The sequence below is a fragment of the Gobius niger genome (assembly GCF_951799975.1).
Source record: "Gobius niger genome assembly, chromosome: 13".
Classification (NCBI taxonomy): Eukaryota; Metazoa; Chordata; class Actinopteri; order Gobiiformes; family Gobiidae; genus Gobius; species Gobius niger.
The window spans coordinates 1,319,172-1,345,344 of record NC_136864.1 but is presented as its reverse complement, the minus strand read 5'-3'; the positions used below and the strand labels follow the sequence as shown (position 1 = coordinate 1,345,344).

The 26,173-nt window shown below is 43.7% G+C and overlaps 1 protein-coding gene across 1 annotated transcript in view; it reads right to left on the bottom strand.

Annotated features, from left to right (window-relative positions):
- Window positions 1–1,050: 1,050 nt before the first annotated feature.
- The window catches only part of selenbp1 (selenium binding protein 1), a 36,943-nt gene continuing 11,820 nt past the window's right edge, over window positions 1,051–26,173 (bottom strand). Inside the window, exons 3-12 of the mRNA XM_079569340.1 lie at window positions 23,189–23,301; window positions 20,625–20,807; window positions 15,398–15,518; window positions 15,144–15,326; window positions 12,363–12,544; window positions 7,817–7,895; window positions 3,979–4,100; window positions 2,561–2,653; window positions 2,124–2,242; window positions 1,051–1,267 (exon numbers count right to left, since the gene is read on the bottom strand). Of these exons, the coding sequence (XP_079425466.1) occupies window positions 1,105–1,267; window positions 2,124–2,242; window positions 2,561–2,653; window positions 3,979–4,100; window positions 7,817–7,895; window positions 12,363–12,544; window positions 15,144–15,326; window positions 15,398–15,518; window positions 20,625–20,807; window positions 23,189–23,301 (1,358 nt within the window). The 3' untranslated portion in view covers window positions 1,051–1,104. The remainder of the gene's footprint in view (window positions 1,268–2,123; window positions 2,243–2,560; window positions 2,654–3,978; window positions 4,101–7,816; window positions 7,896–12,362; window positions 12,545–15,143; window positions 15,327–15,397; window positions 15,519–20,624; window positions 20,808–23,188; window positions 23,302–26,173) is intronic.

The following is a 26,173-nucleotide window of genomic DNA, read 5'->3' as shown; positions in this document are numbered from 1 at the left end:
AAAATTTGATTAAAAATTGACGAAAAATGACAAAAATATGACGAAAAAGTTACAGAAATGAGTTGAACACCCAACAAAAAAATGATGAAAAAAATGTGATGACGTGAGGAAAAAGATCCTCTCGGTTCAGGCGGGAGTTAAGAGGTTAACCGAGCTCATTTTCTCCAGTTCAGCTTTACTCAAATGTAAAAGCTTCTCGACTGGAGCTCACTATAGGCCAGAGTAAACGGATCATCTGTTGCCATGTTGTCGTCACTTTGTATGTTGTTTTTTTTCCAGCGCATTTTGGCCAATTTTTCATCACGTACTTGTCACTTTTTTGTTCAGTTTTTGTCTCTCCTTCGTGGCTTTTTTGTGTCGTTGTGACTTTGCTTTTCACAAATCTAAAAGCTTCTTGGAAAAAGCCAAACTGGATGAGCTCGGTTCAGGTTCGGTTCAATGGTAAATATGGATGCAGTGCACGTTTTGGCCACCAGCGTCAAATTGGGGGCGCTGTTTCTCTCCTTTCACACAGTTAAGGAAACACTGTTGTGGTGTTTTCCAACTTTTATGGCAAAGGTTGTTGACACTGACTTATAAAAGAACTGATGCTGAACTGACACTTTCAAAAATGATCTAATGTTGCGTTTTCTTTGAGTGAACGAATGAACGAGGTAAAGTCACGGCAGCTGCTGGAGATCAGGGGTTCCCAAACTGGCTGGAACCCCCAAAAACTGACACATAAACAACTTGGGACCCCCACTGTATACAGTTATTGCGTTAAAGGAAGAAAAACACATTTTAATATCAATTTAATATGTATTTAAACAGTTTGTTTTAAGCATTTCACAAATGATATGATATTGTAGGAATAAAAGATAGATCATCGACATGGACCCGAGGGAGATTTGACTTGGTGTGTGATTCTGTTTATTTTATAGTCAGAAAACACTCCCGAAATCAGAGGAGTGAAGTATTATTAACGTCTGAGGAAAAGACAGGCTGGTTTATAAAAGACTTGTTTATTAAGAGGAAAGTGGCTCAGACTCTTCGACCTCCTGAAGAGGCGTGGGAATGTGTGAGGAGTGAGTGGGCGGGGCTGAGATCCAGATGAGTGGGCGGGGCTCAGATCCAGATGTCGGACGTGCAGTCTCCTCCCGGATATCGCAGCTCGTGAGCCAGAGACGGACCCTCGGGTTCTTTCCCAAAGTCCACCAGGAAGTTCTGGTTGAGAGCGAGGCCTCCTGTGGTGGTGTTCACGTCGATCTGCATCATCACGGAGCCCTCGCTGAAACAGAGACGAGGGAAATGAGAGAGATCAAATCGACGTTGCAGATTCACAACATCGAGTTTATCTGAATGTCAAGGAATGTGGAGAAAATAGGAGCGAAGGAAAATCAGTGTTTATAAAAGGATCAGGACACATGTGGCCCCAGGTCACGGGGAAAACCAACAGGTTTGATTTCAGCGGAGTCTCCGCTGTGGCAACATTGCAAACACTATTGGTCGTCTTCAACCGGTGAGATGTGAGACTCCTCTGAAATCAAACCTGTTTGTTTTCACTGTGACCTGGAGACTCGCCTTTTCTCCAGAGGACGTCTCTGAGACGTCTCTGTGACCAGCGGCAACGCAAGTCTCCAACTCGTCTCCAGGCCGTGAGCCCTTTATTCTTCTTTTGTGACTCAGTGAATTCTGAGTTCACAAGTTTCCGTCTGAATCTGCTGAAGCGAAGCTGGAGCCGCTCCAGGTGAAGCCGCTCCAGGTGGAGTCGCTCCAGATGAAGCCGCTCCAGATGAAGCCGCTCCAGGTGAAGCCGCTCCAGGTGAAGCCGCTCCAGGTGAAGCGGCTCCAGGTGGAGCCGCTCCAGGTGAAGCAGCTCCAGGTGGAGCCGCTCCAGGTGGAGCCGCTCCAGGTGGAGCAGCTCCAGATGAAGCCGCTCCAGATGAAGCGGCTCCAGGTGAAGCCGCTCCAGATGAAGCCGCTCCAGATGAAGCCGCTCCAGGTGAAGCCGCTCCAGGTGAAGCCGCTCCAGGTGAAGCCGCTCCAGATGAAGCCGCTCCAAGTGAAGCCGCTCCAGGTGAAGCAGCTCCAGGTGAAGCAGCTCCAGGTGAAGCCGCTCCAGGCGGAGCCGCTCCAGGTCTTACCGGATCATGTCGGGGTAGAACTGCTTGTCCCAGCCGCTGTACAGGGACGTGGTCACGTACAGCCTCCGCCCGTCCAGACTGAGCTGCAGCATCTGTGGGCTCCCACGCACACGCTTCCCCTGGACAACACGCAATCAGAACATACAAGATACATACAACAACATTCACCTAACGCACTTTTACACAATAATATCAATACACTTTGTCTTGTCTGAAATTAAATGTAGAGACGTCCATTTCAAACTTTGCTGTAGATCATTTATATAAACATGAGGCAGAAATATATTGTGTTTTGTCATTTGAGGCGTTTTATGCAGAAACATTTCCAAAACTGCTGAAATGTTCTGTGGCAAAACCTAAAACATGGACAAAAGCAGGTTTAAATGTGGTTTTGTTCTGTGATGTTTGTGGATCTGACAGGGTTAGATCTGAGGTACCTTGATGACGCGGGGCTCGGGCTGGCCGTGGTTCTCCGGGTCGTTCAGGACTTTGACTGGACCGTCTTTCACCAAACTGCCCCCGAGAAACACCTGCCACAAGAACCACACGCTATCACAAACCGTATCACAAGAACCACAACACAAACTGTATCACAACAACACGCTATCACAAACTGTATCACAACAACACGCTATCACAAACTGTATCACAAGAACCACATCACAAACTGTATCACAACAACACGCTATCACAAACCGTATCACAAGAACCACAACACAAACCGTACCAGTGGATTATGGCTCTGAGCGAGGGAGGGATGAGAACTAACTTTATTACATTATATGTCATTATGAAGCTTTTGCAATAAGCGGGAAGATTGGGGGCAAAAAATAGAAAAAAATAAATTAAAATAGAAATAAAAATGGCGAATAAACAAGAAAAAGGAGGGACAAATGAAATACTTGAGAAAAAGAACATTTAAAAAAATGTCTTAAAAATAGACGTGGAAAAAGGTGGAAAAAAATGTATAGAATTGTTCCAAAAAAAAGAAAAAAAATTGGGAAACATTTTTAAAAAGAAAAAAAAAATTGCATAGTATGTTTTTTTTTTTAGCCCTTTTGACAAAACGGTGTAAATTCAGATGTTTGCAGCTCATTTCTGTAAAAAACATCACTTCATCTTCATTTAGACTGTATTTATTAACTTAAAGAGGGGGTGTTCTGCTTTTGTCAGTCCCACAGCACCAGTCTATATCACACTACAATGATGACAAACCTTCTGTTGGTCTGTAAATGCAGTAAATTAGAATAACTGCCTTGTATAAAATGTTTCTCTCAAAATGGCTGTAGTGAATGTCTTGAAATAGGCCTCTGTCTCTTTAAGAACCTCTGAGCCTTTAGACACGCCCCCTCCACACGCTGTCTGTGGCATCAGTGGGGAGGGGGTTCTGCTGAGGAGCAGTGGTTGGTCACTCGGCTCGGAGGCGTCTCCAGGAGGTGGGGGCGTTCCTAGGAGGACTCAGGCAAACCTATCCCTAAAATGGCCGCCATCCGAGTTTTTACAGATTACTCAGAAATACGTGAATGTGCCAAGGCAACACTTCAGGCATGTTTTTAATGAGGGAGTGACAGAATAACATGATGGAAAGCTTGAAAAAGTCCATTTTGCAAAATACCCCCCTTTAAAGAAACGCTGGACCTTTTAGAGTCTCACAGGGCAGGAAACGCTGACCCCTGGTGGAGGGACCTCTGCACTACAAGTCCCAGGTTTTAAAAAAAATACTGTACATCACACTGACTATCAAATATCAGATATAGTACAGGGCTACTTTCTGAAGTAAAAGTACTCGAGTAACTGGTGGTGATGTCATACCTGTCCGACTAGGCGTGGCTTACGGCGGTCGGTGATGTCATACCTGTCCGACTAGGCGTGGCTTACGGCGGTCGGTGATGTCATACTGCCGGACGTCTCCGTGAAGCCAGTTACTGAAGTACAGGAACCGGTCGTCCAGCGAGAGCAGGATGTCTGTGATCAGGCCTGTCCCCACCGTCGCACAAAGAATAACACAAAAATAACACAACGTCACACAAAATAACACAAAGTCGCACAAAAATAACACAAAAATAACACGTCACACAAAAATAACACAAAGTCGCACAAAAATAACACAAAGTCGCACAAAAATAACACAAAGTCGCACTAAAATAACACAAAGTCACACAAAAATAACACAAAGTCGCACAAAAATAACACAAAGTCGCACTAAAATAACACAAAGTCACACAAAAATAACACAAAGTCGCACAAAAATAACACAAAGTCGCACAAAAATAACACAAAGTCGCACAAAAATAACACAGTCGTACAAAAATAACACAAAGTCACACAAAAATAACAGTCACACAAAAATAACACAAAGTCACACAAAAATAACACAAAAATAACACAAAGTCACACAAAAATAACACAAAGTCGCACAAAAATAACACAAAGTCGCACTAAAATAACACAAAGTCACACAAAAATAACACAAAGTCGCACAAAAATAACACAAAGTCGCACAAAAATAACACAAAGTCGCACAAAAATAACACAGTCGTACAAAAATAACACAAAGTCACACAAAAATAACAGTCACACAAAAATAACACAAAGTCACACAAAAATAACACAAAAATAACACAAAGTCACACAAAAATAACACAAAGTCGCACAAAAATAACACAAAGTCGCACAAAAATAACACAAAGTCACAAAAATAACACAAAGTCGCACAAAAATAACACAAAGTCGCACAAAAATAACACAAAGTCGCACAAAAATAACACAGTCGTACAAAAATAACAGTTACACAAAAATAACACAAAGTCACACAAAAATAACACAAAAATAACACAAAGTCACACAAAAATAACAGTCACACAAAAATAACACAAAGTCACACAAAAATAACACAAAAATAACACAAAGTCACACAAAAATAACACAAAGTCGCACAAAAATAACACAAAGTCACACAAAAATAACACAAAGTCGCACAAAAATAACAAAGTCACACAAAAATAACACAAAGTCACACAAAAATAACAGTCACACAAAAATAACACAAAGTCACACAAAAATAACACAAAAATAACACAAAGTCGCACAAAAATAACACAAAACACAAAAATAACACAAAATAACACAAAATAACACAAAGTCGCACAAAGTCACACAAAAATAACACAAAATAACACAAAAATAACAGTCACACAAAAATAACACAAAATAACACAAAATAACACAAAGTCGCACAAAGTCACACAAAAATAACACAAAGTCACACAAAAATAACACAGTCACACAAAAATAGCACAAAGTCGCACAAAAATAACACAAAGTCGCACAAAAATAACACAAAGTCGCACAAAAATAACACAGTCGTACAAAAATAACAGTCACACAAAAATAACACAAAGTCACACAAAAATAACACAAAAATAACACAAAGTCACACAAAAATAACAGTCACACAAAAATAACACAAAGTCACACAAAAATAACACAAAAATAACACAAAGTCACACAAAAATAACACAAAGTCGCACAAAAATAACACAAAGTCACACAAAAATAACACAAAGTCGCACAAAAATAACAAAGTCACACAAAAATAACACAAAGTCACACAAAAATAACAGTCACACAAAAATAACACAAAGTCACACAAAAATAACACAAAAATAACACAAAGTCGCACAAAAATAACACAAAATAACACAAAAATAACACAAAATAACACAAAATAACACAAAGTCGCACAAAGTCACACAAAAATAACACAAAATAACACAAAAATAACAGTCACACAAAAATAACACAAAATAACACAAAATAACACAAAGTCGCACAAAGTCACACAAAAATAACACAAAGTCACACAAAAATAACACAGTCACACAAAAATAACACAAAGTCGCACAAAAATAACACAAAGTCACACAAAAATAACACAAAGTCGCACAAAAATAACACAAAGTCGCACAAAAATAACACAAAGTCGCACAAAAATAACACAGTCGTACAAAAATAACACAAAGTCACACAAAAATAACAGTCACACAAAAATAACACAAAGTCACACAAAAATAACACAAAAATAACACAAAGTCACACAAAAATAACACAAAGTCGCACAAAAATAACACAAAGTCGCACTAAAATAACACAAAGTCACACAAAAATAACACAAAGTCGCACAAAAATAACACAAAGTCGCACAAAAATAACACAAAGTCGCACAAAAATAACACAGTCGTACAAAAATAACACAAAGTCACACAAAAATAACAGTCACACAAAAATAACACAAAGTCACACAAAAATAACACAAAAATAACACAAAGTCACACAAAAATAACACAAAGTCGCACAAAAATAACACAAAGTCGCACAAAAATAACACAAAGTCACAAAAATAACACAAAGTCGCACAAAAATAACACAAAGTCGCACAAAAATAACACAAAGTCGCACAAAAATAACACAGTCGTACAAAAATAACAGTCACACAAAAATAACACAAAGTCACACAAAAATAACACAAAGTCACACAAAAATAACAGTCACACAAAAATAACACAAAGTCACACAAAAATAACACAAAAATAACACAAAGTCACACAAAAATAACACAAAGTCGCACAAAAATAACACAAAGTCACACAAAAATAACACAAAGTCGCACAAAAATAACAAAGTCACACAAAAATAACACAAAGTCACACAAAAATAACAGTCACACAAAAATAACACAAAGTCACACAAAAATAACACAAAAATAACACAAAGTCGCACAAAAATAACACAAAATAACACAAAAATAACACAAAATAACACAAAATAACACAAAGTCGCACAAAGTCACACAAAAATAACACAAAATAACACAAAAATAACAGTCACACAAAAATAACACAAAATAACACAAAATAACACAAAGTCGCACAAAGTCACACAAAAATAACACAAAGTCACACAAAAATAACACAGTCACACAAAAATAACACAAAGTCGCACAAAAATAACACAAAGTCACACAAAAATAACACAAAGTCGCACAAAAATAACACAAAATAACACAAAATAACACAAAAATAACAGTCACACAAAAATAACACAAAATAACACAAAATAACACAAAGTCGCACAAAGTCACACAAAAATAACACAAAGTCACACAAAAATAACACAAAGTCGCACAAAAATAACACAAAGTCACACAAAAATAACAGTCGCACAAAAATAACACAAAGTCACACAAAATAACACAAAGTCGCACAAAGTCACACAAAAATAACACAAAGTCACACAAAAATAACACAAAGTCACACAAAAATAACACAAAGTCACACAAAAATAACAAAGTCACACAAAAATAACACAAAGTCGCACAAAAATAACAAAGTCACACAAAATAACACAGTCACACAAAAATAACACAAAGTCGCACAAAGTCACACAAAATAACACAAAAATAACACAAAAATAACACAACTTCACACAAAAATAACACAAAATAACACAAAAATAACAGTCACACAAAAATAACACAAAATAACACAAAATAACACAAAATAACACAAAGTCGCACAAAGTCACACAAAAATTACACACAGTCACACAAAATAACTCAAAAATTACACACAGTCACACAAAAATAACACAAAGTCACAGAACACGGAGCAAAGGAACAGAAGCTAAAGTGTGACCTGGCATCTCCGGCATCATCCATCCTTCCACCGCTTTGCTCGGGACGCTGATGACCTTCTCCGCCGCCCAATCGCCTTTCTGCACAAACACACAACACACACACACACACACACACACACACACACACACACACACACGGTTTGAAGATACATTCCAGAAACAGATAAAAAGTGAAATACGCTACATACAAATCTGATCCTGAGTCAGTGACAGGAGTTAAATATCTTTAGCAGAATCCAGAAGAGTTCAGGATGTTCTGAGTGATCGGGAGATTCGGGAGTTTTCCCGGTGGGCCGACGTACTTTTGGGCCGGTCAGACCGAGATAAGGCCCAGAATACCTTACAACGGCCCACAATTAACGGGAAAAGCCATCAGAATCTCTATCATTACATTTATGCAATTACACAATTCCTCCACTAGGGGGGTGTGACGCCTTTTACAACCTGCTGGTGGTGCTTTCTTGAGTCATGGTTCCTACATAATCTGGTATAATGAGCAATGGGCCTCTGGGACATAACACTCATGCCCCTCACATTGTGAATATAAGAGGAAATAGTTTATTGTAACTCCCTCCAGGACCCACAGAACCTCAGACCTCTATTTTTTATACATTTTAGACAAATGTTTGCAAAGAAGTGCATGCTGGGAGTTGTCAGGTGACTCTGTCTTGCCCCTTGTGGCGGCATATCGGGGACAGGAAGAGCATTGGACACAAGGGTTTAGCGCATGCGCAAGCTTCGCATGGCCAATTTATGTTTACGACAGTTAGAAGACAGTGATTAATATGTTAGAGTCTTGACACAGACATAATGCTTTGTATAACATCATTTTAATAAAAATCAAAAGTACTGTTTTGAAAGAAGTTTGTTTTAACTCAGCACAATATATTTAGTACTTCTGTGCATGCGTCTTACAGCCGCGCAGTTCGACCGGCTTTAAAATGTATTCATAATTTTATGATCGGTACAATTTATGTGTTTAAACCAAATCTACTTATAATTTTAATTGTTTTTCCGCTTATTCCAGTCATATAGATGCAAACTACCCACGAGGATGTTTTCTTTTGAGTTTTTTCGCTGAAAAGAATGGCTTTATGAGGACCTAACCTTTAAATTTAAATCTTATATTTGCTGCCTTGTGTGTATATATATAGGCCTAAATATGATCATAGATTGTACATTTTGAAAATAGTCAATTGTTGTGTTTTTGTTTAGTCAAATCTGATCGTTTGTAATTATTAATATAATTTATATCATCATCAACATCATCATTATTTTGTTTATTTGTATTTTCTATAAATATGCACAATTTACAACTTGTTGTTGCTTTGTCAAATCTTTCATAATTGTTATTATCATTTCTATCATCATCATTACAATTATTTATTTCAATATATTTTACATAAATATAGCCGACATAATTTACACATTGCCTAATTAACACTTTCTCCATCTGTGAGATCAATAAAGTATCAAAGAGCCGCCGTAAACATGCGACGCCTGCGCATGCGCTAAACACCGTAGCCCCGATTCTCCAGCGTTCGCTAGCTCCGATTCACTTCCTGTCCCCGATATGCCTGCCACACCCCTCGTCGTCAGAGCAGTTTGGAAATCTTCTAGTTTCCATTGAAAGGATTTACAATGTTTGGCCTTTTTGTGATTTCTGTTTTCACTCCACACCTCCTGAACTCTGAGGTGAGTTTTACCGTTTTATCTTCATCTACAGTCGGATCATTTGGTTGGTTTTGAGAAGTTTATTTGTGTTGCAGTCGCGAGAGGAACTTCATTAACGGAACGCACATTTTAAGATTGTTAAGAAGTTTTACAAAAGTTCCTTCAAGTTATAAATAAAAAGATTAAAGTGTTGAGTCTCTGAGGCCTGAGCTTGAATTCAGCAGAAACAAAATGTCCTCAATTCGTAGCTTATACTCTTTTAGTTCAAGCCAAGGACTCATTGTTTTGCTCATCACCTCGACTATTGCATTGAATATGCCTGTTTTTTTTTTTTTTGAGGGCCGGTCTTGACCCAAAAGTCTCGGGCTGATTTTTCGTTCCGCACTTCCAGCTCACGTTGTCAAGGGAATCAGTTCATGAACATCGAACTGAAGCAACTTTAAAGTAAATACAGTTGAAACTGCAGCGGACTCGGGTCGACCCACGGGGCTCTCTAAGTTATTGAGCAGATGTTTGTCTCGTCTGAGTTATGGTGCAGATGTTTGGGAAACGAGAGGAATCTCTAACATCTGCAGCTCGTCTCCATGAGCAGAACCCGGAGTGTTTCTCACGTCGGAGTTCTTTCTCCAGTGGAAACATCAGCGTTACTTTATCTGTTGCTGATGTCCACTGCTGTGTTTATGTTTCTAATGTGTTTCTAATGTGTTTATTTTGTGTTTATAATGTGTTTATAATGTGTTTATAATGTGTTTATAATGTGTGTGAATGACCGCTGACCAGCATTTCACTGAAGTCCTTCAATCGGGTTTTATCCAAATCCAAAATATTGCAAAAACTAAGCATTTCTTTCCCCGTACAGATCTGGAAAAGTGATTCACATTACAGCCTCTGAGCACAAACACTGACCCCTGACCCTTGACCTTTCATGGGGTCAACTGTTAGATCTATGCAGTTAGGGAACTAGAGCTTCAGCAGCATTTGCCCAATTGGACCGTCCTTACCCAGGGGAAGCGACAGCTGCAGTTCTTCTTCTTTAAGGTTGTTGGCAGACTGCAGGCCAACAAAAGCGCATGTCGCCCCCTACTGTATTACATATGCAACAACATAGTGTCCAAATAAAGGCATTTAAGGAGAAAAAAAAATAGCGCTTTGGTGTTTTTTTAATCTCACAGCTGTTTCTTAAAGCTACTGTGGCAAATTATCCATGTGGCTTAAGCTTCTACTAAATGAAGCAAAAGCACAAACTGTTTCATTTAATCCGTTTCCTGAGGCGGCTCTTTAACACAGTGGTTCTCAACCTGGGGGTCGGGAGACAAATTTGGGGGGTCCCTAGATCATTTAGACAAAATATACATATTTTCATTAGCAAATAATCTAATCTTTTATTGTAGCATGTTTGTTTGTTTGTTTGTTTACTTTATTGTCCCCGTAGGGAAATGTGTTGTCTGCATTTAACCCGTCCTTCGATGCCGCTGAGGCGACCCCGTAAGGAGCAGAGGTCGACGGCAGTGCCACGCCCGGGGACCCGTCTCCATGATGTGATGGTCAGAATCACCTGGCTGGAGGATTCACCTATTGCACATGTTTTTAGTGGTAGGGAAAACCGGAGCACCCGGAGGAAACCTACGCAGACACGGGGAGAACATGCAACCTCCACACAGAAAGGCCCCGTCCTGGTGGGAATCGAACCCGGGACCTTCTAGTAGTGAGGCGGAGGCGCTAACCGCTGCGCTACCGTGCCGTGTGTTTGCTATTTTACCAAGGTGCCATTATTTGTTCGTAGTTTGATGAATTTTATTTCAGCCATTTGTTTTTTTCTTTATTTTTTAAGAATTGTGTTGGCTAATGTTCCTATTTTTCACGGCGTGTGACCCGGGCGGGGGGTCACGAACTCCTTTACCTGTTATAGTGGGGGTCGCGGCTCCAAAAGGTTGAGAACCACTAGCTTATGGGATGGCACTTAGCTCCTAATCACTGGTTAGTTAGCATCAGAGGTCACTATGCTAAAGTGGCTATGATAGTTAGCTTCAGAGGTCACTATGCTAAAGTGGCTATGATAGTTAGCATCAGAGGTCACTATGCTAAAGTGGCTATGATAGTTAGCATCAGAGGTCACTATGCTAAAGTGGCTATGATAGTTAGCTTCAGAGGTCACTATGCTAAAGTGGCTATGATAGTTAGCATCAGAGGTCACTATGCTAAAGTGGCTATGATAGTTAGCATCAGAGGTCCCTATGCTAAAGTGGCTATGATAGTTAGCATCAGAGGTCCCTATGCTAAAGTGGCTATGATAGTTAGCATTGAGGCTCCTTTAACTCCTTCCTAACTGACAGACCAATTCGGAAGCTTCTCATCATGGCGGACGCTGACACACATCCGGTTTGGTTAAGACCTCTTATCGATCTGCTCGTCTCAGAAAGGCCCTGGTCTGGTCTTAGTAAAAAAGTCCTGAATCGCCTCCATCTGAACCAAAACGCTTCAGTGTCTGCTTTCCAATCCAGGACTCTCGTCTACAGAGGAGCTTTTATAACCGAAATCGTTGTTCTTTGATGTGTGTTATGCATTGTTGTTTTTATATTCTTTTTATGGTTTTATCTGTTGTGTTTTATAATTGCTTATCAAATGTGGAAAGCACTTTACAACTCTGTTTTGAAAAGAGCTATAAAAATAAAACGTATTATTATTATTATATGACGGCAATTCTGATAAATGATTTTACGACTGATGAATAAAAGTCTGGCGGAGCCTCTGATGTGAACCTTTAACTGCCCTGAGCTTCTGTAACTTTACTGTTGTCCCCGCTTGACTTCATAAACACACACACACACACACACGCGCGCCGGCCTGCAGGTCTGACCGGGGACCACCCACCTCGGTCCTGAAGAAGCGGAAGACGCAGGACCCCAGCGCGCAGCCCACGTACCCCTCCTGCGCGTCCGGGTCGTGGAGGAACCGGACCTCCAGCGGGATGGCTCCGTCCGGGCCCAGGTCCAGGTCCTGCAGCTTCCGGCGCGTGGTCCAGTCCCACACGTGGATGCTCTGCCCGTAGTGGCCTGCGATAAAAACACACGGCGGTCAGGCTCCGGCTCTAACCCGTCTGAGGCAGATCTTTGATTAATCATTATCCACTCGTAGCTTTTCACACACATGTCAAAGTCTGCAGATACCAGAGCGTTTCGCAACAGCCGTTACCAAACACACATTCCCTGATCTGCCGTCCAGGAACTCACTCAGGCCAGAGGCTGCAGGAGGAAAACTAAACAGATACCGGTGTGAAACTCCTGCTCCACAGATTTGCTCAGAGGGTTTTTTCGATCTTGCTTCACTTTTGAATAAACTGTTTATGTGTGAATTCAAACTCCTTGTGTTTTGGCTTCAGAGCTCCATAAATCAGGCAGTATTTAGATGTTAAAAATGTGAACAAATCTGCCAAATGTCCCGGAGTTCGAGCCTCTGGAGACGACGCGAGAGTGGAATGAAAACCTCACAAACTCTGTCTTTACCATGTTTATTCTCTGATGTTTTGAGGAAGTGACTCCAACATGTCTGTTTTTATATGGGCGAGATGCGAGAACAGGGATCTGATGGAATTCTACTACTCCAGTTACCCTATCAGAGAGGCTACATGCAGAGGATGTGGGAGAAATGGTTACTTCGAAACCCACAGTCCAAACTCACGGCGAAACAACTAGTAGCTCAGCGTTCCAACATCCACAAACAGCAACTGCTCTCACACAAAGCTCCGACAGATGACGTGCTCAGTGAATGTCTCAGACAATGGGGAACAGAAGAGGTGCTGGAGGTCCCGTCATGGGAGGACAAGCCCCTACACGGCAGGTACCACCGAAACATAACTGAAGTGGCGGATATACAGAAATCCTACCAATGGCTGGACAGAGCCGGACTAAAGGACAGCACAGAGGCTCATCATGGCTGCACAGGAGCCTCGAGCACCAGAGCAATAGAGGCCCAGATCTACCACACCAGACAAGACCCCAGGTGTAGACTGTGCAAAGAGGCCAATGAGACAATCCAGCTTTACATAACTGCAGGTGTAAGAACATAACTGCAGGTGTAAGAACATAACTGCAGGTGTAAGAACATAACTGCAGGTGTAAGAACATAACTGCAGGTGTAAGAACATAACTGCAGGTGTAAGAACATAACTGCAGGTGTAAGAACATAACTGCAGGTGTAAGAACATAACTGCAGGTGTAAGAACATAACTGCAGGTGTAAGAACATAACTGCAGGGTGTAAGAACATAACTGCAGGTGTAGGAACATAACTGCAGGTGTAAGAACATAACTGCAGGGTGTAAGATGCTGGCAGGGAAAGCTTACATGGAGCCATAACCAAGTGGCTGGTATAGTGTACAGGAACATCTGTGCAGAGTATGGGCTGGAAACCCCAAGGTCAAAGAGGGAAACACCTCCAAAGGTGGTGGAGAATGACCGAGCCAAGATCCTGTGGGACTTCCAGATACAGACGGACAGAATGGACATTGTGGTGGTGACAAAGAGCAGAGGAAAGCCGTTGTGGTCGACATAGCAATACCAAGACTTCAACATCAGGAAAAAGGAACACGAGAAACTAGAGAAATACCAGGGGCTCAGAGAAGAGCTGGAGAAAACCTGGAGGGTGAAGGTGATGCCCGTGGTCGTTGGGGCACTCGGGGCAGTGACCCCCAAACTGGAGGAGCGGCTCCAGCAGATCCCAGGAAATACATCAGACATCTCGGTCCAGAAAAGTGCAGTTCTAGGAACAGCAAAGATACTGCGCAGAACCCTCAAGCTCCCAGGCCGACGGTCGAGGACCCGAGCAGGAGGAAGAAGAGAGACCGCCCGCGGAGGGTGAGGAAGAGTTTATTTTATATATATTTATATATATATATATATATATATATATATATATATATATATATATATAATGTTTTGAACAGTTTTTAAAAATGTTTGAATTTTTATTTCTTTTCGCTATCTTCCCCCCTAACTTTTGAAAATGTTTTTTCCAATTTTGGAAAAGTTTGTAAAATGTCCTCCAACATGGCTGTGTCACTCATTCACAAATACTGACATGTTCGGTGTCCATGTGTAGTAGGAAAGATTATGTAATCCAAATATGGTCATTTCCTGTGTGGGAGACAGTTCGGGAAAAATGTTTGAAAAGACTGGAAAAAAAGCTACTATTTTATTTATATGAATGTTTTTTTTTTTTTTTTACATTTGTGGAGTTTATTTTTTAAAAATGTTCGATTTTTTTGTGTTGATTTTTTTGTATATACATTTTGAAATGTTTTGAACAGTTTGGGGAAAAAACTTTGGAAAAGTCTTGAAAATGTTTTTTTTTTTTCAATTTCTTTTTCAATTTTTTTTTCAAAATACAGAATGACAGAAAGAATTTCTCTGTCTCAGATTTGTCTCAGTGTTCACAGTAAAAACTTCAGGTCTCAGTGTTCTCCTCTCAGTGTTCTCCTCTCAGTGTTCTCCTCTCAGTGTTCTCCTCTCTGTGTTCTCCTCTCAGTGTTCTCCTCTCAGTGTTCTCCTCTCAGTGTTCTCCTCTCAGTGTTCTCCTCTCTGTGTTCTCCTCTCAGTGTTCTCCTCTCAGTGTTCTCCTCTCAGTGTTCTCCTCTGGTTCTGGGCCTGGTTCTTACCTTCCAGGACGTGCTTGGGGTCGAAGCCGTTGACCAGGGCCTTGGGCGAGCCCCACTCGGTGCTCATCATCACGTTGTGGCGCGGCTGGTACCAGAAGTCGTACCCGAACGGAGCCGCCTCCCCCGGGTGCTCCCAGTTCCCGGTCACCTCGAACGTCTCTCCGTCCAGCAGCACGAAGCCTCCTGAGAAAAGGGACATGCACGTTATGAAAGATCCAGATGTTTCCAGCTGGAGGAGGACTCTGAGCACTGACCTTTGCCGGACCCGGACGGCTCCCCCATGCAGCTGATCATGATCTGCCCGTTGGCCAGACAGTGGGACGTGTGAGGGTTGGCCAGACCACACTTGTAGTACAGGTCCACGGGCTCCACCATCTGCAGAGGAGACACGGCTTTAGCTTTAGACTGACCAGGGCTGGATCAGAGCTGGACCAGGGCTGGACCAGGGCTGGACCAGGGCTGGACCAGGGCTGGACCAGGGCTGGACCAGGACTGGACAAGGACTGGACTGTTTTAGGGAGTTCCTTGTGGATGTTTAGGGAGTTCCTTGTGGATGTTTAGGGAGTTCTTTGTGGATGTTTAGGGAGTTCCTTGTGGATGTTATAGGGAGTTCCTTGTGGATGTTTCGGGAGTTCCTTGTGGATGTTTAGGGAGTTCCTTGTGGATGTTTAGGGAGTTCCTTGTGGATGTTTTAGGGAGTTCTTTGTGGATGTTTAGGGAGTTCTTTGTGGATGTTTAGGGAGTTCCTTGTGGATGTTTTAGGGAGTTCCTTGTGGAGGTTTTAGGGAGTTCCTTGTGGATGTTTTAGGGAGTTCCTTGTGGAGGTTTAGGGAGTTCCTTGTGGAGGTTTTAGGGAGTTCCTTGTGGATGTTTAGGGAGTTCCTTGTGGATGTTTTGGGAGTTCCTTGTGGACGTTTAGGGAGTTCCTTGTGGATGTTTAGGGAGTTCCTTGTGGATGTTTTAGGGAGTTCCTTGTGGATGTTTAGGGAGTTCTTTGAGGATGTTTAGGGAGTTCCTTGTAGATGTTTAGGGAGTTCCTTGTGGATGTTTAGGGAGTTCCTTGTAGATGTTTAGAGAGTTCCTTGTGGATGTTTAGGGAGTTCCTTGTGGATGTTTAAGGAGTTCCTTGTGGATGTTTAAGGAGTTCCTTGTGGATGTTTAGGGAGTTCCTTGTGGATGTTTAGGGAGTTCCTTGTGGTTGTTTTAGGGAGTTCCTTGTGGATGTTTAGGGAGTTCCTTGTGAATGTTTAGGGAGTTCCTTGTGGAGGTTTAGGGAGTTCCTGGTGGACGTTTTAGGGAGTTCCTTGTGGATGTTTAGGGAGTTCCTAGTGGATGTTTAGGGAGTTCCTAGTGGATGTTTAGGGAGTTCCTAGTGGATGTTTAGGGAGTTCCTAGTGGATGTTTAGGGAGTTCCTTGTGGTTGTTTTAGGGAGTTCCTAGTGGATGTTTAGGGAGTTCCTTGTGGATGTTTAGGGAGTTCCTAGTGGATGTTTAGGGAGTTCCTAGTGGATGTTTAGGGAGTTCCTTGTGGTTGTTTTAGGGAGTTCCTTGTGGATGTTTAGGGAGTTCCTTGTGGATGTTTAAGGAGTTCCTTGTGGATGTTTAGGGAGTTCCTTGTGGATGTTTAGGGAGTTCCTTGTAGATGTTTAGAGAGTTCCTTGTGGATGTTTAAGGAGTTCCTTGTGGATGTTTAGGGAGTTCCTTGTAGATGTTTAGGGAGTTCCTTGTGGATGTTTAGGGAGTTCCTTGTGGATGTTTAGGGAGTTCCTTGTGGTTGTTTTAGGGAGTTCCTTGTGGATGTTTAGGGAGTTCCTTGTGAATGTTTAGGGAGTTCCTTGTGGAGGTTTAGGGAGTTCCTAGTGGATGTTTAGGGAGTTCCTTGTGGATGTTTTAGGGAGTTCCTTGTGGATGTTTAAGGAGTTCCTTGTGGATGTTTAGGGAGTTCCTTGTGGATGTTTAGGGAGTTCCTTGTGGATGTTTAAGGAGTTCCTTGTGGATGTTTAAGGAGTTCCTTGTAGGTGTTTAGGGAGTTCCTTGTGGATGTTTAAGGAGTTCCTTGTGGATGTTTAGGGAGTTCCTTGTGGATGTTTAGGGAGTTCCTTGTAGATGTTTAGGGAGTTCCTTGTGGATGTTTAGGGAGTTCCTTGTGGATGTTTAGGGAGTTCCTTGTGGTTGTTTTAGGGAGTTCCTTGTGGATGTTTAGGGAGTTCCTTGTGAATGTTTAGGGAGTTCCTTGTGGAGGTTTAGGGAGTTCCTGGTGGACGTTTTAGGGAGTTCCTTGTGGATGTTTAGGGAGTTCCTAGTGGATGTTTAGGGAGTTCCTTGTGGAGGTTTAGGGAGTTCCTAGTGGATGTTTAGGGAGTTCCTTGTGGAGGTTTAGGGAGTTCCTTGTGGATGTTTAGGGAGTTCCTTGTGGATGTTTAGGGAGTTCCTAGTGGATGTTTAGGGAGTTCCTTGTGGATGTTTTAGGAGTTCCTTGTGGATGTTTAGGGAGTTCCTTGTGGATGTTTAAGGAGTTCCTTGTGGATGTTTAGGGAGTTCCTTGTGGATGTTTAAGGAGTTCCTTGTGGATGTTTAGGGAGTTCCTTGTGGTTGTTTTAGGGAGTTCCTTGTGGATGTTTAGGGAGTTCCTTGTGAATGTTTAGGGAGTTCCTTGTGGAGGTTTAGGGAGTTCCTGGTGGACGTTTTAGGGAGTTCCTTGTGGATGTTTAGGGAGTTCCTAGTGGATGTTTAGGGAGTTCCTTGTGGATGTTTAGGGAGTTCCTAGTGGATGTTTAGGGAGTTCCTTGTGGATGTTTTAGGAGTTCCTAGTGGATGTTTAGGGAGTTCCTTGTGGATGTTTTAGGAGTTCCTTGTGGATGTTTAGGGAGTTCCTTGTGGATGTTTAAGGAGTTCCTTGTGGATGTTTAGGGAGTTCCTTGTGGATGTTTAAGGAGTTCCTTGTAGGTGTTTAGGGAGTTCCTTGTGGATGTTTAAGGAGTTCCTTGTGGATGTTTAGGGAGTTCCTTGTGGATGTTTAGGGAGTTCCTTGTGGATGTTTAAGGAGTTCCTTGTGGATGTTTAGGGAGTTCTTTGTGGATGTTTAGGGAGTTCCTTGTGGATGTTTAGGGAGTTCTTTGTGGATGTTTAGGGAGTTCCTTGTGGAGATTTAGGGAGTTCCTTGTGGATGTTTAGGGAGTTCCTTGTAGATGTTTAGGGAGTTCCTTGTGGATGTTTAGGGAGTTCCTTGTGGATGTTTAGGGAGTTCCTTGTGGTTGTTTTAGGGAGTTCCTTGTGGATGTTTAGGGAGTTCCTTGTGAATGTTTAGGGAGTTCCTTGTGGAGGTTTAGGGAGTTCCTTGTGGATGTTTAGGGAGTTCCTTGTGGATGTTTAGGGAGTTCCTAGTGGATGTTTAGGGAGTTCCTTGTGGATGTTTTAGGGAGTTCCTTGTGGATGTTTAGGGAGTTCCTTGTGGACGTTTAGGGAGTTCCTTGTGGATGTTTAGGGAGTTCCTTGTGGATGTTTAGGGAGTTCCTTGTGGATGTTTAGGGAGTTCCTTGTGGATGTTTAGGGAGTTCCTAGTGGATGTTTTAGGGAGTTCCTTGTGGATGTTTAGGGAGTTCCTTGTGGACGTTTAGGGAGTTCCTAGTGGATGTTTAGGGAGTTCCTAGTGGATGTTTAGGGAGTTCCTAGTGGATGTTTAGGGAGTTCCTTGTGGATGTTTAGGGAGTTCCTTGTGGATGTTTAGGGAGTTCCTTGTGGATGTTTAGGGAGTTCCTTGTGGATGTTTAGGGAGTTCCTTGTGGATGTTTAGGGAGCACCGTGAGGATGTTTCAGGGAGCACCGTGAGGCCGTTTCAGGGAGTACCTGGTGGACGTTTTAGGGAGTTCCTTGTGGATGTTTAGAGAGTTCCTTGTGGATGATTAGGGAGTTCTTTGTGGATGTTTAGGGAGTTCCTGTGGATGTTTAGGGTGTTCCTTGTGGATGTTTAGGGAGTTCCTTGTGGATGTTTAGGGAGTTCCTTGTGGATGTTTAAGGAGTTCCTTGTGGAGGTTTAGGGAGTTCCTAGTGGATGTTTAGGGAGTTCCTTGTGGATGTTTAGGGAGTTCCTTGTGGATGTTTAGGGAGTTCCTTGTGGAGGTTTAGGGAGTTCCTTGTGGATGTTTAGGGAGTTCCTTGTGGATGTTTTAGGGAGTTCCTTGTGGATGTTTAGGGAGTTCTTTGTGGATGTTTAGGGAGTTCTTTGTGGATGTTTAGGGAGTTCTTTGTGGATGTTTTAGGGAGTTCCTTGTGGAGGTTTTAGGGAGTTCCTTGTGGATGTTTAGGGAGTTCCTTGTGGATGTTTTAGGGAGTTCCTTGTGGATGTTTAGGGAGTTCTTTGTGGATGTTTTAGGGAGTTCTTTGTGGATGTTTAGGGAGTTCCTTGTGGATGTTTAGGGAGTTCCTTGTGGATGTTTTAGGGAGTTCCTTGTGGATGTTTTAGGGAGTTCCTTGTGGATGTTTTAGGGAGTTCTTTGTGGATGTTTAGGGAGTTCCTTGTGGATGTTTTAGGGAGTTCCTTGTGGATGTTTTAGGGAGTTCCTTGTGGATGTTTAGGGAGTTCTTTGTGGATGTTTTAGGGAGTTCCTTGTGGATGTTTAGGGAGTTCCTTGTAGATGTTTTAGGGAGTTCCTTGTGGATGTTTAGGGAGTTCTTTGTGGATGTTTTAGGGAGTTCCTTGTGGAGGTTTTAGGGAGTTCCTTGTGGATGTTTTAGGGAGTTCCTTGTGGATGTTTTAGGGAGTTCCTTGTGGATGTTTAGGGAGTTCTTTGTGGATGTTTTAGGGAGTTCCTTGTGGATGTTTAGGGAGTTCCTTGTGGATGTTTTAGGGAGTTCCTTGTGGATGTTTAGGGAGTTCTTTGTGGATGTTTTAGGGAGTTCCTTGTGGATGTTTAGGGAGTTCTTTGTGGATGTTTTAGGGAGTTCCTTGTGGATGTTTAGGGAGTTCCTTGTGGATGTTTGGGGAGTTCCTTGTGGATGTTTAGGGAGTTCCTTGTGGATGTTTAGGGAGTTCCTTGTGGATGTTTAGGGAGTTCCTTGTGGATTTTTAGGGAGTTCCTTGTGGATGTTTAGGGAGTTCCTTGTGGATTTTTAGGGAGTTACTTGTGGATGTCTAGGGAGCACCGTGAGGACGTTTCAGGGAGCATTGTGTGTAACGTTTCAGTGAGTACCTGGTGGATGTTTAAGGAGTTCCTTGTGGATGTTTAGGGAGTTCCTTGTGGATGTTTAGGGAGTTCCTTGTGGAGGTTTTAGGGAGTTCCTTGTGGAGCTTTTAGGGAGTTCCTTGTGGATGTTTAGGGAGTTCCTTGTGGAGGTTTTAGGGAGTTCCTTGTGGAGCTTTTAGGGAGCACTGTGAGGCCGTTGTAGGGAGCACCTTGTGGATGTTTAGAGAGTTCCTTGTAAATGTTTAGGGAGCACCGTGAGGACGTTTCAGGGAGTACCTTGTGGATGTTTAAGGAGTACCTTGTGGATGCGAGGCTCCCGCGGCTGGCTGGTGTCGATCACGTAGATGCGGGAGGAGATGAGCGAGGGCAGGATGAGGCGGTTGCGTGTCCTGGAGGCGTCTCCGAAGCAGCTGCTGCAGGCGTTCCAGCCGCTGTGGTGCAGCTCGTCCCTCAGGTTCGGCATCGGCAGCCGGTGGATCACCTGCAGGGACACCAAACCCAAACGTCTCATGATTATCCTGGACACGGCGATTCTCCATGTGTTCATATTTAAGACATCTTTAAGTTTGACCTGATGATTTGTGTCAGTGAGAAAGGCCTGCAATGATCAGCGGAGGAACAGATTCAAAATATACAACGAAGGCGACGCTGCAGCTGTCGAGGCCGGGAGAAAACCTGGAGCTAAAATGTGCTGTTTAAATAAAGTGGATTGTATTAGGATTGTTAAGTTGATTCTTTCGACCTGTGACACTGAAACACAAACTTAACCTCTGTTCTCTGACCTTGGCTTGACTAGGAGCTGTTCAGTAGCTTGTTTGAGGGTTAAATATATGTTCTAACCTTAGCTTCGAGTTCAAATTAAAGATAATTACATAAATTAACCTCCTAACTCCCACCTGAACCGAGCACATTTTCTCCAGTTTGGCTTTACCCCAATCCAAAAGCTTCTGGGAAAAAAGGTGAGAAAATAGCAACAAAACTGAGACGAAAACAATGATGGAAATGTGACAAAAAACTGACAAAAAATTATGAAAAAGTGGCCAAAATGTCACAAAAATTGACAAAAAAAAAACAGAAAAAATGACAAAAATGTGACAAAAAATTGACAAAAAAGGACAAAACAGGACAGTATTTTGCCCTTAGGCTTTTAATGTGACATTGTTTGTTTGTTCTGTTTTTTTATATTGTGTCTTTTTACGTGTTTTACATATCGCACTTTGAGCTTTTTGCACATTTTTTTCCAATGTGGTTTTTAAAACTGCAAATGGCCAAAAAAATGAATCTGAATCTGACCAAAATGTCACAAAAATTGACAAAAAAGGACAAAAAAAATGACAGAAATTGTCAAAAAAACTGACAAAAATATGGACACAAATTTGACAAAAAATTATGAAAAAGTGACAAAAATGTGACAAAAAATGGACCAAAAAATTATGAAAAAATTACAAAAAAAAAATATGTCACAAAAATAAAAATAAAAGACAAAAAAATGACAAAAATGACAAAAAATTGACAAAAATGTGACAAAAAATGACACAAATTTGACAAAAAATTATGAAAAAGTGGCAAATATGTCACAAAAATTGAAAAAAAAAGACAAAAAAATGACAAAAACGTGACAAAAAATTTACAAAAATGTGACAAAAAATTGACAAAAAAATTATGATTAAGTGGCAAAAATGTCACAAATATTGACAAAAACCCCCGAAAAAAATGACAAAAATGTGACAAAAAATTGACAAAAAAGGACAAAAAAATGACAGAAATTGTCAAAAAACTGACAAAAAAATGAACACAAATTTACAAAAAAATGATGAAAAATGATGAAAAAGTGGCAAAAATTTGATTAAAATTTGACCAAAAATTTACAAAAAAGTTACAAAAATGATGTTGGATTTTCTAAGTGTCCGGTTTTCATTGAGCACCTCATTTTCCTCCGAGCCGAACCCTGTCTTGATTAATCCAGCCGATCACAATCAGACAACCATTTTCTTAAACAGGGGAAACGTTCCTCTAGCTTCTGTCTTCACTGGTTTGGAGCTATAGAGGAGGAGAGGCTAAATGCTAACGCCGTCTGCGCTGTGTTTACGTGACTGAGGACACGGGTGAAGACCAGACAGGTCCACATGAACTCGTCTAAGCTCAGGTAAGAACATATCTCAGTATGGAAAAACGGTGGCCTGTTCCTTTAACCTCTTAACCCCCGCCTGAACCGAGAGGATCTTTTTCCTCACGTCATCAGATTTTTTTTCCATCATTTTTTTGTTGGGTATTCAACTCATTTTTGTAACTTTGTCATTTTTTTGTCAATTTTATATCAAATTTTGGTTGTTTTTTTGGCGTATTTTTATCACATTTTTGTCATATTTTTGTAATTTTTTTGTCACATTTTTCATCAATTTTTCGTCACTTTTTTGTCACATTTTTGTAATTTTTTCGGCAATTTTTTGTCATTTTTTTGTCACATTTTTGTCATATTTTTGTAATTTTTTTCCCACATTTTTATCACATTTTTGCCACTTTTTCATCAATTTTTCGTCACTTTTTTGTCAATGTTTTCTCACTTTTTTCCCACATTTCCATCATTGTTTTCGTCTCAGTTTTGTTGCCATTTTCACAGCTGTTTTCCAGAAGCTTTTGGATTGGGGTAAAGCCAAACTGGAGAAAATGTGCTCGGTTCAGGTGGGAGTTAAGAGGTTAAGAGGCAAAACAAGTGTAAATACAAAGTCCGTCACAGCGAAGAACCTCCAGAGCCCGTGGAGTTTTTTCCCATTCGGCTTTAGCAGAGAATAGCGATGCTACGTCCATCAGTGAAACACGAGCGTGAACGTTACACGGAGTCAGGAGCTCGGTCTCCGGTACCTGGCAGAAGGAGTCGGAGGCCGGGTCCACGTCCACAGTGGCCAGATAGTCCGGCTTGAGGGTCTCCGTGTTCCTGTAGATACAGGGCAGATACACGATCTTCTCCCGAGGACCTGAGGGAACACGGGGGAACACGGGTCAGTCACGGGTCAGTCTCAGGGAACAGTCACGGGTCAGTCACGGATCAGTCTCAGGGAACAGTCACGGGTCAGTCACGGGTCAGTCACGGGTCAGTCACGGGTCAGTCACGGGTCAGTCTCGGGTCAGTCACGGGTCAGTCACGGGTCAGTCACGGGTCAGTCTCAGGGAACAGTCACGGGTCAGTCTCGGGTCAGTCTCGGGTCAGTCACGGGTCAGTCACGGGTCAGTCTCAGGGAACAGTCACACGGATCAGTCTCAGGGAACAGTCACGGGTCAGTCACGGGTCAGTCTCAGGGAACAGTCACGGGTCAGTCACGGGTCAGTCACGGGTCAGTCTCAGGGAACAGTCACGGGTCAGTCACGGGTCAGTCTCGGGTCAGTCACGGGTCAGTCTCAGGGAACAGTCACGGGTCAGTCACGGGTCAGTCTCGGGTCAGTCACGGGTCAGTCACGGGTCAGTCACGGGTCAGTCTCAGGGAACAGTCACGGGTCAGTCACGGGTCAGTCACGGGTCAGTCTCAGGGAACAGTCACGGGTCAGTCACGGGTCAGTCACGGGTCAGTCTCAGGGAACAGTCACGGGTCAGTCTCGGGTCAGTCTCGGGTCAGTCTCGGGTCAGTCACGGGTCAGTCACGGGTCAGTCACGGGTCAGTCTCAGGGAACAGTCACTGGTCAGTCACGGGTCAGTCTCGGGTCAGTCACGGGTCAGTCACGGGTCAGTCACGGGTCAGTCTCAGGGAACAGTCACGGGTCAGTCTCAGGGAACAGTCACGGGTCAGTCACGGGTCAGTCTCGGGTCAGTCACGGGTCAGTCTCAGGGAACAGTCACGGGTCAGTCACGGGTCAGTCACGGGTCAGTCACGGGTCAGTCTCAGGGAACAGTCACGGGTCAGTCACGGGTCAGTCTCGGGTCAGTCACGGGTCAGTCACGGGTCAGTCACGGGTCAGTCTCAGGGAACAGTCACGGGTCAGTCTCGGGTCAGTCTCGGGTCAGTCACGGGTCAGTCACGGGTCAGTCTCAGGGAACAGTCTCGGGTCAGTCTCGGGTCAGTCTCAGGGAACAGTCACGGGTCAGTCTCGGGTCAGTCACGGGTCAGTCTCGGGTCAGTCACGGGTCAGTCACGGGTCAGTCTCAGGGAACAGTCACGGGTCAGTCACGGGTCAGTCACGGGTCAGTCTCGGGTCAGTCACGGGTCAGTCACGGGTCAGTCACGGGTCAGTCTCAGGGAACAGTCACGGGTCAGTCTCGGGTCAGTCTCGGGTCAGTCTCGGGTCAGTCACGGGTCAGTCACGGGTCAGTCACGGGTCAGTCTCAGGGAACAGTCACGGGTCAGTCACGGGTCAGTCACGGGTCAGTCTCAGGGAACAGTCACGGGTCAGTCTCGGGTCAGTCTCGGGTCAGTCTCGGGTCAGTCACGGGTCAGTCACGGGTCAGTCACGGGTCAGTCTCAGGGAACAGTCTCGGGTCAGTCACGGGTCAGTCTCGGGTCAGTCTCGGGTCAGTCACGGGTCAGTCACGGGTCAGTCACGGGTCAGTCTCAGGGAACAGTCACTGGTCAGTCACGGGTCAGTCTCGGGTCAGTCACGGGTCAGTCACGGGTCAGTCACGGGTCAGTCTCAGGGAACAGTCACGGGTCAGTCTCAGGGAACAGTCACGGGTCAGTCACGGGTCAGTCACGGGTCAGTCACGGGTCAGTCTCGGGTCAGTCACGGGTCAGTCTCAGGGAACAGTCACGGGTCAGTCACGGGTCAGTCACGGGTCAGTCTCAGGGAACAGTCACGGGTCAGTCACGGGTCAGTCACGGGTCAGTCTCAGGGAACAGTCACGGGTCAGTCTCGGGTCAGTCTCGGGTCAGTCTCGGGTCAGTCACGGGTCAGTCACGGGTCAGTCACGGGTCAGTCTCAGGGAACAGTCACTGGTCAGTCACGGGTCAGTCTCGGGTCAGTCACGGGTCAGTCACGGGTCAGTCACGGGTCAGTCTCAGGGAACAGTCACGGGTCAGTCTCAGGGAACAGTCACGGGTCAGTCACGGGTCAGTCTCGGGTCAGTCACGGGTCAGTCTCAGGGAACAGTCACGGGTCAGTCACGGGTCAGTCACGGGTCAGTCACGGGTCAGTCTCAGGGAACAGTCACGGGTCAGTCACGGGTCAGTCTCGGGTCAGTCACGGGTCAGTCACGGGTCAGTCACGGGTCAGTCTCAGGGAACAGTCACGGGTCAGTCTCGGGTCAGTCTCGGGTCAGTCACGGGTCAGTCACGGGTCAGTCTCAGGGAACAGTCACGGGTCAGTCTCGGGTCAGTCACGGGTCAGTCTCGGGTCAGTCACGGGTCAGTCACGGGTCAGTCTCAGGGAACAGTCACGGGTCAGTCACGGGTCAGTCACGGGTCAGTCTCGGGTCAGTCACGGGTCAGTCACGGGTCAGTCACGGGTCAGTCTCAGGGAACAGTCACGGGTCAGTCACGGGTCAGTCACGGGTCAGTCTCAGGGAACAGTCACGGGTCAGTCACGGGTCAGTCACGGGTCAGTCTCAGGGAACAGTCACGGGTCAGTCTCGGGTCAGTCTCGGGTCAGTCTCGGGTCAGTCACGGGTCAGTCACGGGTCAGTCACGGGTCAGTCTCAGGGAACAGTCACGGGTCAGTCACGGGTCAGTCTCGGGTCAGTCTCGGGTCAGTCACGGGTCAGTCACGGGTCAGTCACGGGTCAGTCTCAGGGAACAGTCACTGGTCAGTCACGGGTCAGTCTCGGGTCAGTCACGGGTCAGTCACGGGTCAGTCACGGGTCAGTCTCAGGGAACAGTCACGGGTCAGTCTCAGGGAACAGTCACGGGTCAGTCACGGGTCAGT